We start from the raw sequence: 12,557 nt of genomic DNA, 5'->3' as shown, positions 1-12,557 counted from the left end.
GCTTAGCGCCCCTCCAAATCAAACTGAACCAATCCAATAGAGGGGTGCTCCATGGGTCCCGTCTGCAGGGTGTGGGGGTGCTCCGTCCCAGGGAAAATAGGTTTTTGAGGAACCGACTGGTGACTGCGGTGTGCAGAAGAGGCATTCTGGGGCCGCCGCAGCCGGCAGATTGGTGAGGCAAGCGCTGTGGGATGTGCCGATATGACACCTGACGTTCCTGTTAAGCTCGGTGGTGGAGACGGCATGCTGGAATGACAGTGACAAAGCGCCACGCTCTGCTCCATATGGCTTTATCACTGTCAGCCCTCATTTCCAATGCAGAGTGTCTTTGCTTCCTGATAAAGCAACAACCACAAGTCTTTTATCATAATTAGTTTTTTCTCTTTTCCCTTAAAAGCGTTCCATTACTTTAGTCCCTTTATCGCCCTTCTGACACAGACGGAATTGCTTTCTTCGACACAATAAACTCAGGCTGATTGGAAAAAAAATGAGACGAAAATTCAAAACGGGGCAACTGGCCATTTCCGGCTGTGGGCCTGTGTGTCACTGCTGTGCTGTGAGTGTGTAGTGTGTGGAGATGATTTCTGTGGAACTCTTGGAGTGTGTGGTATGTATCTCTGCTGTGGAACTCTGGGAGTGTGTGGTGTGTGGAGATGATTTCTATGGAACTCTGGGAGCGTGTGGTATGTGTCTCTGCTGTGGAACTCTGGGAGTGTGTGATGTGTGTCTACTGTAAAATGCTGGGAGCATGTGATGTTTGCCTCTGCGGTAAACCTCTGGGAGAGTGTGATGTGTCTCTGCAGTGGAACTCTGGGAGTATGTGATGTGTCTCTGCAGTGGAACTCTGGGAGTATGTGGTGTGTCTCTGCTGTGGAACTCTGGAAACTTGCGCTGTCTGGAGGTGATTCTGTGAAACTCTGAGAAGTGTAGTATAGATAAATGTCTGTAAAACTTTTTGTGAACATTTCTCAGTAATTTTCAAACATAATGTGTAAATACACATTTACATATCAGACCAACTATATTTGAACTGGCGTGCATGATAACCAGGGTTGAATGGTTTATTTGGTTTTGCATACACTACACTGCCATGTGTTGTGTACTGAAATAGTGCCATGGCAGACCTGCTCTTTGCAGTGAGCCATACTTTCCCATTTGGCCTTACTACATCTCACAAGGTGAAGGCAAGCTCCTGCAGGACAAGTCCAATTGTGCCATCCATTCTGCCCCTAGGAGACCACATCCCCCACTACTGGAAAACTTTAGACTGATCTCTGATTGGCCTGTGACCTACAGCCAGTTGCATGCATGCGAAAAGCCAGAACACGTTTGTGACACCAACATCCTGGCGACGATCAGCTGCGGCTCTGTCTGTCCCCCTGGGCGTGAAATCAGCATCCCATAATGCCCCGTGGCGGCATCTCCACGACTACGGGGAGGAATGGATGGACATGTTGGACAGTTGCTGCCTCCTCATTGCGCAGATTTTGGGGGATATCTTTTCTGCCTCTTTAATTATCAGTCATGGGGGGGTACAGGGGTTTGTGTGAAGACCGGAGGATTTGTAAAGCAGGCACCTTGTTGACTCCCCAAAACCAGAGCGTGTTTAACATGCGGCAGGGGGTCTGTGCCGCTGTTTCTCCTGATAAGGCATCTTATCGGTGTGACGGGGGGAACTGTAATTGATGTGCCTCTCTGTTTTTCCTCCTCCTAAAGCCGCAGATAAACAGACAGAGCCCCACAACCTCTCCTCCTCCTCGCTCCCCCCTACCCTCCCCTTCCCCGCTAATCCCAGATCAGCACTCCGTTCACCCATGCACAGCGCTCGGCCACGGATCGCTGGTCTGGGAGGACCTCTCTGCAGCCCAGGTGGGATTCATTATTCTAAGCCCGTTTAGATGTGCAGTCAAATCCTGTGCAATTTTGGGGGGATGCCATCATTCCGGTAAATGGTGTTTGCTTTCAAGCCTGTGGTTTTGTGATGTGGCTAACATACTAGTTTTATAGCCAGAAGGTGGCAGGTTTGATTCCCAGGTTGGCCACTGTTGCACAATTGAATAATGCTCCTAACCAGTAAATATTGTTTTACTGATGGATAAAATGTCAGCTGTAAGCCAGGCAATAATAATAATGCCTGCTCTGCCCATTAGGTGGGACCATAAACCCATCTGCGACACAAAAAGCTGATCATTCCTCTGTGGTGAAGAAGCCTACAGACACACAGGGAAGTCACAGGGGACTTTTTCCACACCATCCTGATGAGATTATCATTATTGTTCCCTTTGCAGGGGAAACTTATCTGTTAATATTGTTAATGTTTTACTGTTGATAAATCAAGGTCACTGTCAAGATTGAGTATGAAAAGCACAGCTGGGAATAGTATTTGGTCAAATGCGTGAAGCAAATACCTGTTTGCATTAAATGGAATGACTGTTTGATTTGTGTAAACTGATGACACCCTAAACGAGGTCATCAAAAGGACTGTTTAAAGGGCCCCTAGGCCAGCAGGCCTTGCAGTCAGCATTTCAAATGGATATTTAACATAAGATTGAAATTAAATTGACATTTCATGGTGTGAAAAAATGGCAGATTCTTTAACAGAAACCCTCAGTATTTTATTAGTTGTACCGAGTGCATGCCAAGTGTACGGCCCTCTCAAGGCGAACACAGAGGTTTAGCCTGGCCAGCTGAGCACTTCTCCTGGGTTCATCTTTCTCTTGAAACATAGGGGTAACATTGGAGTAAATATGACATTTTACGAGACGGCTGACCGTCTCTGTGGACGAGCATGTGCATGTGCCGAGGAGGGGGGTCTGAGTGCATGCTGATAGCCCGAAAGGTTTGGCGACCAGTTGTGCCAACCCCCTTCCCTTCTCCCCCACAAGAGACGGAGGATGATAATGAAGTTCTGGGCTAAATATGTGCCCACTTACCAGGAAAAAAAAACACATTCCGGGAGCTAAACTGCTCCCACGGCCCCGCAATATATCCTGCAAGGTCTAATTAACTCTGTAAGCAATCTCAATGGCTTTGCACCTGGGAACGCGTTCTGCCGGCACCATCCTTAAATAAGTCTGTTATCCTTTTAAAAAATGATCATTGGAGGCAAGCCTCGGACAACTGAACTCTCAAGTTCATTTGTCTTTTGCCAAGTTTGATGGCTGTGCATTTAAAAACCCATTCGGTCTTATAAACGAAAAATTAAATGTACTCAGCTGTGATGGGCCAGCGTGCATCTGCTATTTATATGCTAATACACTCTCTTACTGGAAGGTCTTGCAAATTATTACAGCAAACCAATAACTCAGGTGCGCTGGCACTAGGTCCAGCCTGCCGAGAAATAGAATTAAACCACATTCGGTGGAGAGAGGACACAGGCTGGGGGGAGCAGAAAGGTGCCATGCACTAGCTCTGCGTGACATTTAGTGTCTCCCCCCGGGGACCATGGAGCGATGTGGTGTGCACAGACACAGAACAAACGTCCAGAACCTTTAATGAAACTCCCGTTGCTTAAAGGACAGCCAGAGCTCTTTCCTTACACTTACCATTTAATATACACAGCTAATTGGACCTTAAAATTGATTGCACATTAGAGGAGGAACAAGACATTGAGTATTCAAATGTCAGAGAAGGATTAAACCGGAGTAATCTTTAATTTTACTCCAGTTGCCGTTGTATTAAAAAATGCATGATTCCTTTGCCTTGTTTGTGAAAGAATTTGATTTGCTAAAGAAGTGGTGCATTCCAGCCAGCCAAACGTTTCGAGGCCTGGGATGTCTGTGTTTAAATGTAAATATCTGTGTGTGTGTCTGGGGCCAGGGGGATCTCCTTATGGAAGCTAATTCTCGATCTCATACAGCCCTATCGGAGAGTTATGCTCCTGCCCTCTCAGGCTGGCAGCCATGATATTATCACCGCAGAATTAAAGTGCATTCAAAATAAAATACCATTTGTTGACTGCAAAATTTCGAGAGCAGCGTTGATCTTTCTCCCAGGTTTTTTAATCTAACGGTGCAGAAATAACTATTCTGGATTAAAAATGGTGATGCATAAAAACAAAGTATCGGTTTTAATCTGCACAGTGTGCTGCAGTGTGGGGATGAATGAGAGTGATTAAGATAGGGAGTAATATGTGAGATGTGCTGATGGTGTTTATACTTTGTCATCGCCCCACCCCTGACACTGCCACCCGCGACTGAAGTCAGTTGGACTCTCTCTTGAGAGTGGATGGAGAATCTTGGCACTGTGACAGATGGTGTCCTGCAGGGGGCGCACTGCATAAAAGCGCACACTGCCCTCAGCGTGGGCCGGCCAGAGAGCCCCAGCCCCTCCTGGGCACTGACTCACAGGACTCTGATTGGACCTTATGGCCAAAATGATCTTTTTACAGCATGGATGCCAGGACCAAAATAAAAACCTCCATCAGCTGCTAAAATACATATCCACTTGGTACTCGCAAATCACCCTGCTCCTGGAGGAAAGCTTGCTGTACAGTCAGAGTGAAGGCATTTTCACCTCTGTTCTCAGGACAGAATACGCACTGTGGATTTTCAGCAACATAGCCCTTTTTAATAAGTTACACAAATTGGATATTCAGCAGGCTGGTTGAAGATGCCAGCTGGTAGAGATGTGAATCTTCACTGGTCTCACGATTCGATTTGATTACGATTTAAAGGATAGCAATTCGATTACAAAACGATTCTCGATGCATCATGACAAGGCCCTCAGATTTGAACTGTTTTTTACTTTTCAACTTTTTGTTTAACAGCTGTTTTCTAAAATCATATCACGTATACTATACTTATACTATAATATACACTAGGCTTCCAAAATTATTGGGACACCTGGGCATTTTGTGGTTAAGTGTGGATGTGTCCACTGTAGCTATTAGTTTTATCACTCGAACCAAATTTATGGTGTGGCGAAAACAGTTACATGTTTTGGCAACTATTAACATTTTCAAAACATCTCTTTATGTGGTTGGCACATGATGCCTGATGGACTACCCTTATTTCCAACATTTTAATAATATGTATGACATTAATTATGCCTTAACAAACTGACAATTCCATGACATTAACTTAATTTTAAAAGTTACCTACATACTTATGAGTGCGGACAAGTGAACAAAAATGACCATCACTTCAATTAGGCCTGATTGAACGTTGCCCTGCGACCTAATTAAACACTCATACTGAAGCCTATATAAACCTAACAAGGTTGGAACATGGTCACAGAAGATGAAGCTGAAATTGACATTGACATAAATATTGAGGGATTTCAGGAAAAAAAAGTGAGTGTCCCAATAATTCTGGACCCCAGTGTATATAGTATATATAAAGCATATATCATATCTTTTTCCAAGTAAGATTACCACAAGGTATCTAAAAAGTAACACAAAACATTTTTGTTTTTAATGCATTGTAAATATATAGTAAAAAAATAATGGTTTTACATAGAAAATAAACTTCTTTTACAGCTTTAGAAGCTACATACTTGGAGTTTGCTAGGTTTAGCTCCGGGTGGACGCGGGTGATGTGATTCCTCATATTTGTTGTATTGCCGAAGTATTTAATCTTGGCTCGGCAGGTCTTACACACAGCATATGTTTTGTCAAGCTTGTTTTTGCCTATATTTTCATAAAAACTGAAATGTGCCCAAATATCTGCTTTCAAGATATTGGGTGTGTTTTTAATCTCTGGCTGCTGGATATGTTCCTCCCCCTTCCGCCATATTTCTAATCACACCAGGCACAAGTGATAAACGTAGTATCCGGGAAGAGGGGGGGTGTATTTTTTAGTTACTTAGCCTACTTTATTTACAATAAAAACAGTACGCTGGCATGTATGTTATTTAACCCCTTTCGCATATAACTTATTTTTATGCTATGTAGCGCGCGTGTTACGTTACGTTTCGTTATGTTTTCAGTAGTGTTATTAAACTTCTTATAGTTATCAGTTAGCATTTGCTATATTTTTTAACGTTAAATCGCTGTTTCCTCAAAGCTAAAATTAGCTAGAGTTTTTCCACTCTAGTGTTCTAATCGCACAGGTTTTAGCCTACGTGCTAAATGACTAGTCACACCAGTGTGACTGTACATGTGAGGGTTAATTACAGTTTTTAAAAATCGATTATTTTCTTTTTCTGCATGGATGCAGAATCTTTCACTCTCGTATTGCGATGCATTGAAAAAATGATTATTTTCCCCAGTTCTACCCGCTGGCAATAGATTATTGGCAATCAGTTATAATATGTGTACTGGATAAAGCTGCATTTGTTTTGACTGAGAAAACATTGCTGTTGAATGAAGTGCCAATTTCACACACACCCTCCAGATCAGAGTACACCTAAAGCTACGGAAGCATTTACCACTGGAACAGAGGAGATTTGCTGCTTTGGTATCGCACTCCTGAGCACTTTCTTCCAGAGAGCGAACTGTTTAGTCTGGGAGTCCCGAGGGCCCACCGCTGTCATTGTCTGGCTCTCCAGTAACGCCACATGGAATATTTAGGCCTCAAACCGCCAATCTGCTGTCGTGGAGACCCATAAGCAGTGACAAACCACACAGTAATGATATGATTCAAAAATATTTGGCTAACTGAATGGTAAAAGGAGCAGAGGGTTGCTTCTGAGTAGATTTTGCTGTCAGGTACTAACAAGATGAGCACAGCAAACAGATGAATGCACAGGTATGCGCAGCTGAACACCGCAAACAGAGGAACGTATAGGTGTGCGCAGACAGAGGAATGCGCAGGTGTGCACAGCTGAATGCCGCAGACAGAGGAACGTACAGGTGTGCACGGCTGAGTGCCATAGACAGAGGAGTGCACAGGTAGAGCAGTGTCACAGTCAACACCCTCAGAAGCGAAGGGCACCGACAGTAAGAACTGAACATGAAGATGACCCCAATATTTAAAAATATGCCTCCTCTGTTATGCATTGTAGCGCCGGGGAACGGTTAACGGTTAGTGGCTGCCTTTGGAGTAAATTAAAAGGCATAAATTTTGTTTAGCGCTTGATGGGCACGCTGCCTCATCCCACAGGCTGAACGCCAGCAGAGACAGATGGAAAAAGGGATTGAGAGAGGGAGAAAGGGAGAGAGGGGAGTGGGAGATGAAATGAAGGAGAAAGAGAGAGGAAGAGGGTGAGAAAGAGAGGGAGAAAGAGATAACAAGGGAGAAGGAGAGAGAGGGAGGAAAAGAAGGAAGTAGAGGGAGACAGAGAAGGAGAGGGCAAAAAAGCCTTGGGTTGCTTTTCACCTTTCATAAATTCCAGGCCAGGATTCTATACCGAAAAATTATTTCCAGTTCTGGGGCTCATTGTTATGCCGAGGAGATTGATGGCGGTCATTTACGCGGCAGGAAGTTAAGTGCCCCTGTCATTCCAGCGGAGTGTAATTGGGCGGCTTCACAGGTCAGCGCCGGCGACAGTCCTCTCTTTTGATTAGTGTCAGAGTGATAACAGGACTCACAGCGCCCCAGTGATCGATGAGCACTCTCATACTACCTGCAGTCCAGCCGCCAGCTGGTGGGGGAGTGCAACACACTGCCTGTGCAGTGCTGGTGTCTGCCTCCATTCTCTTCCTTTGCATGTGTGAGAGTGTGTGGTGTATGTGTGTATGTGAGAGAGAGTGTTTGAGAATCTACGTTCATTTCAATATGTGTGTCGGATGGGGGTGAGAGGAGTGTGTTTGTGTGTGTGAGTGTATCTGCATAAGAGCGTGTGTGTACTTGTTTGTGTATGTGCATAGGCATGTGAGTTCATGGCCCCCTTCTACTCTGTGATAATGTCACACAGATACTTCCTCTGTGTGTGTGTGTGTGTGTGTGTGTGTGTGTGTGGGAAGGGTCTGTTTCCTGCTGTAACGGTGTGACAGCAGACTGTTGGGTGCATTTCAGAGGTCACCCAGTAAAGTGAGGACTGTCGACACAGGAGTTCTCACTCTATTAGCGCCAACTAAATATTCACATGCAGATGCTAACTTGTCTCCCTTTCAATCACAACCCCAAAATCCAGGGGATCTTAGCTGATGTCACGGGGTACCTATCCGTTGGGTTTGTAGAGTTATGTACACTACGCCAAGAACACAAGAACAGTGTTCCATCTGGGAATCAAACCTATAACCTCTTGGTTGCAGATCTGGTTCTACTCAGATTTTTATTATAATAGTTGTAATAGTTCTTACAAAAATATAATTGTATTTTCAAAAATGTAGTTTAAAACATATTGTGCATGTTATCTGTGTATATAGTTAAATCCATTTTCAACATCTGTAATTTGATGCAATTATTTCAGAACATTCAGCAAAAGTACCAGCAGTGTGCCCTACATTTTACAATATATAATTTGTAACTTATGGAGTAAATGGTAATGTATCAAAAAGCATATCGTATTTTGGATTTAATATTTCACCATGTATACACACACACTACCTTTTAATAAGGGTGTATAGAGTGAAAGCGCTGTGAACATATTGAAGAGTAATGTTTTGTTCATTGCAGGGGAGTTGGAAGAAATGGAGTGAGATGTACAAGACGATAAAATGCACCAAACAACTAAGAGCAAGTTATTTAAAGGCCATGCAGTACACAAGTGTTCAGATCTGCTCTTAAAGAGGTTAGCGATTCCACGGACCAGTAAGAACTCTGGGCTTTGATTGTTTTCCTGAGTTTCCTCTCAGAAGTGATTCTGGTTCTGTGAAAGGACAGCTGGGCGAGTGTTAATCCCACCTATCCGATCCCAGACGTTGCCCAATCTGATATGTGCCGCGGCCTTGCACCACAGAGATCTTCGCAACATGATTGCAACCTGGGTGGGGGGACGCTGTGAAGGGTGACATCGAGGCAGCAGCCTTCATATCGCAGCCTGACCAGCCATATGACCTTCGACCCTCCTGCTTTTGTGGGGCGGATTTGGGGGCCGTTATCGGGGGGGGGTTTGGCTGGGACCCAGCATCCAAGCCCTCAGAACAGGCGCTTATCTGCAGATCTGCAAGGCCGCATTTTCCTCCTGCCTCGTTCCTCCCAGTCCTCTTTGTCCCTGAGTAATAAAGAACGGGATTAGCATGTTCGTGGCCCGGCAGAGCCAATCTGTGCGGGCAGCACAAAGGCTGCTTTTCCGGCTTTTTGAGGAGAGGATAAAGAGGGATTTTCTGGGGCAGGCAGGTGCATGCAGTGACCAGCAGAGGGGGCAACCACTCCACGGGTTGCTCGGCTCATCTGTAGGCAGGCCTAGATATCCAGAATTAAGATACAATATTACATACGTCTGTAGTCATATACAGTGTATGATTTGGTTTAAAGTCTGCATTATATAATGATATAGTTAGTGATTTAATGTCTAAATGCAAGTTAAAAACAAGCTCAGGAATAGTTAGCTGTATGGTAGCAGAGAAAGAACACTTTGGAATATAGGAAAAGTGTTTCAAAGCAGAAACAGACAGACAAAGGAAATGTCACAGACAGATGAGATGTCACATCTTTGTCAGTAATCATGATAAATTCTACAGTTTGGCTATAGAATATATTTTAATGACATAGGGTTTCCAAGTAATTGCTGTTAAACTTAAACTAAAAACTTAAGTGGGAAATGCTGCCAGTTTTACCTCTGTTACCTGGAAATATGTAGTTGGGTGGTGGGTATAATTGTTCTTTTTGTATATATAGCAGTAGGCTGAACCCTCCATTTCTTTTTACATTGCTTTTGAATTTATTATTTGATGCATCTTACCACAGGCTTCAGTGTTGTGGACACCTGTGCTTCCACAGGATAATCAGGATGAAATCACTGAGAGTGTATGGGAAAATGACCAGCAAGTTACCTCACCATTATCGTTAAACGTTTGTATGTCTTTGGAGCATGAAATGGATATGCTGGGATAATTCCAGTAGGATGGAAATGAACCTAAGGGAAAGTGTAACGTACTGTATCCCCCACACACCAAGTCAGTGTCCCTAGCAAGACAGGTTTGTCATGTAATGGTAAAACAATTGCATTTCTGAGTTTTATTGCCTCATAGAATCACACGGAGTGGCTTTCTGACCAGTGTGTGTGTGTAGATAAAATTCATGCGGGACCATGAAAGGCCAGCCTGCATTAGCTATGCCATGAAAACCAAGAAGAGGCTCCACTTTCGCGCCAGCAAAAACCTTAGTTCTCATTTATACAGTCGCAATTCATAGTCCACCACTAAAAAAACAATTGGATGTGGTCAAGTGGAAATTCCATTAAGGCTGTGAATTAAAATATTCAGACACCCAGCGTTAGTGCCGAGTTTTCCTTGCCGGGTACCATAAATATCCGCAATATCGTGGTGGCGAGGCCAGTTGGGTCTGGACTGTGTTAATCAGGGGGAGCTGCTGATGAGGTCCTAATTCCTCTGTAAACCATCGGCAAACAAACAGCGCGAGGGACGAAATGAGAACCCGTGGCTCTATGACTGAGATGAAAGCAAAGGAAGGTGGGAGACGTGGCTTGTGCCTGCAGCGCAGTGATTTGTTGAGATGCAGCTCCCGCCCACCCTGCTGTAAATACTGTGCGTGGTTAAATTATTGCCTTACAGCTAACGTTCTTTCACTGTAGTTCATTGAGAGACAAAACTCTGCATCCTCTTTGTTTCTTTTATTGCTGTGTCGTAGTTAGAGGACTGATGAAATAAGATTCTCATTTTCCTTTTTTGGCGACATGGCGAACCAGTAGTTGAAGAAGAAGGAGATATGTTAACGAGGCCACATTTTAAATATCGAGGATTGCTGTAAATTAAAGTGTGTTGGCTGAGCGTCTTCTCGCCAGCCTCCAGGCTCACCAAAAGATGGTGAGATTAAGCTGTTTAAACTTGAACCACACAGTTTATGACACACTATAGTTATATGTTAGAGTATCAAACACATAGTGTTTTCAATTAGAAATGCCTAGTAAAGTATATACAGTCACTGTGCTGGTGTTTGGAGCTCTGTGCTCACAGTCCTTTCCTGGCTCACCAGATGAAGGCGAGTGCAGACAAGGAAGAGGATGATGACTTTGAGGAGGTGCCAGAGAAGGAGGGCTTCGAGCCCCACATTCCGGACCACTTGCGGGCGGAGTACGGTGAGTTTGCACAGCTGCACCAGGACACAAGAAGCCAAACAAACAACCTCTCTGAAGCAATAAAGGGACGTACAGCCTGAGTAATCCCAGCAGCCTCACTCTCTCACCCCAGGAAAACAAGCAGACAACTCCTAGGGGAAGCTTTTAAAAGCTGCTTTATCTGTGGGCTGCTAGTCTGGGCCCTGACTCATGGACACTTAATGAAGGACGAGGTCAGACACTCAGGAGGGTGTGTGATGAGGGGGTTGCGTTGGATCCCCAGAACTCTTCCTTTATATTTATATTGAATAGCTTGTCAGACAGTAATCAAGAACCACTTGCAAAGCAAGTTAGAGTTTAATATACAGGTGCATCTAAAAAAATTAGAATATCATGGAAAAGTTCTTTTTTTTCGTAATTTAATTCAAAAAGTGAAACTTTCATATATTCTAGATTCATTACACGTAAAGTGAAATATTTCAAGCCTTTTTTGTTTTAATTTTGATGATTACGGCTTACAGCTCATGAAAATCAAAAATTCAGTATCTCAAAATATTAGAATATTTCCTAAGATCAATCAAAAAAGGATTTACAATACAGAAATGTTCAAAAGTATGTTCATTTATGCACTCAGTACTTGGTCGGGGCTCCTTTAGCACGAATTACTGCATCAATGCGGCGTGGCATGGAGGCAATCAGCCTGTGGCACTGCTGAGGCGTTATTGAAGCCCAGGTTGCTTTGATCGCGGCCTTCAGCTCGTCTGTATTGTTGGGTCGGGTGTTTCTCATCTTCCTCTTGACAATCCCCCATAGATTCAAGCACAGTAATATCATGGTCAGCAAACCAGTTAGTAGTAGTTTTGGCACTGTGGGCAGGTGCTAAGTCCTGCTGGAAAGGGAAATCGGCATTTCCATAAAGCTTGTCAGCAGACGGAAGCATGAAGTAGTCTAAAATCTCCTGGTAGACGGCTGTGTTGACTTTGGACTTGATAAAACACAGTGGACCAACACCAGTAGATGACATGGCACCCCAAATCATCACTGACTGCGGAAACTTCACACTGGACTTCAAGCAGCTTGGATTCTGTGCCTCTCCACTCATCCTCCAGACTCTGGGACCTTGATTTCCAGATGAAATGCAAAATTTACTTTCATCTGAAAAGAGTATTTTGGACCACTGAGCAACAGTCCAGTTCTTTTTTCTAGCCCATTGCTCTACTTTAGCCCAGGTAAGATGCTTCTGACGTTGTCTCTGGTTCAGGAGTGGCTTGGTACTAGGAATTTGACAGTTGTAGCCAATTTTCTGAAGATGGCTCTTGATGCACTGACTCCAGCTTCAGTCCACTCCTTGTGAAGCTCTCCCAAGTTCTTGAATCAGCTTTGCCTGAGAATCTTCTCAAGGCTGCGGTCATCCCTGTTGCTTGTGCGCCTTTTCCTACCATGCTTTTCCCTTCCAGTCAACTTTCCATGAATATGCTTCGATACAGCACTTT

The 12,557-nt window shown here is 44.1% G+C and overlaps 1 protein-coding gene across 7 annotated transcripts in view; it reads left to right on the top strand.

The window, feature by feature from the left end:
• uvssa (UV-stimulated scaffold protein A) overlaps window positions 1-12,557 on the top strand; it is a 38,752-nt gene that overhangs the window by 14,147 nt on the left and 12,048 nt on the right. For all 7 annotated transcript variants that reach the window (XM_036550726.1, XM_036550725.1, XM_036550722.1 and 4 more), the window contains one exon: window positions 10,983-11,085. In XM_036550726.1, coding sequence (XP_036406619.1) covers window positions 10,983-11,085 — 103 coding nt within the window. The remainder of the gene's footprint in view (window positions 1-10,982; window positions 11,086-12,557) is intronic.

This window comes from Megalops cyprinoides, chromosome 18, assembly GCF_013368585.1.
Source record: "Megalops cyprinoides isolate fMegCyp1 chromosome 18, fMegCyp1.pri, whole genome shotgun sequence".
Taxonomy (NCBI): Eukaryota; Metazoa; Chordata; class Actinopteri; order Elopiformes; family Megalopidae; genus Megalops; species Megalops cyprinoides.
This window is presented reverse-complemented; position numbering and strand designations above follow the sequence as displayed.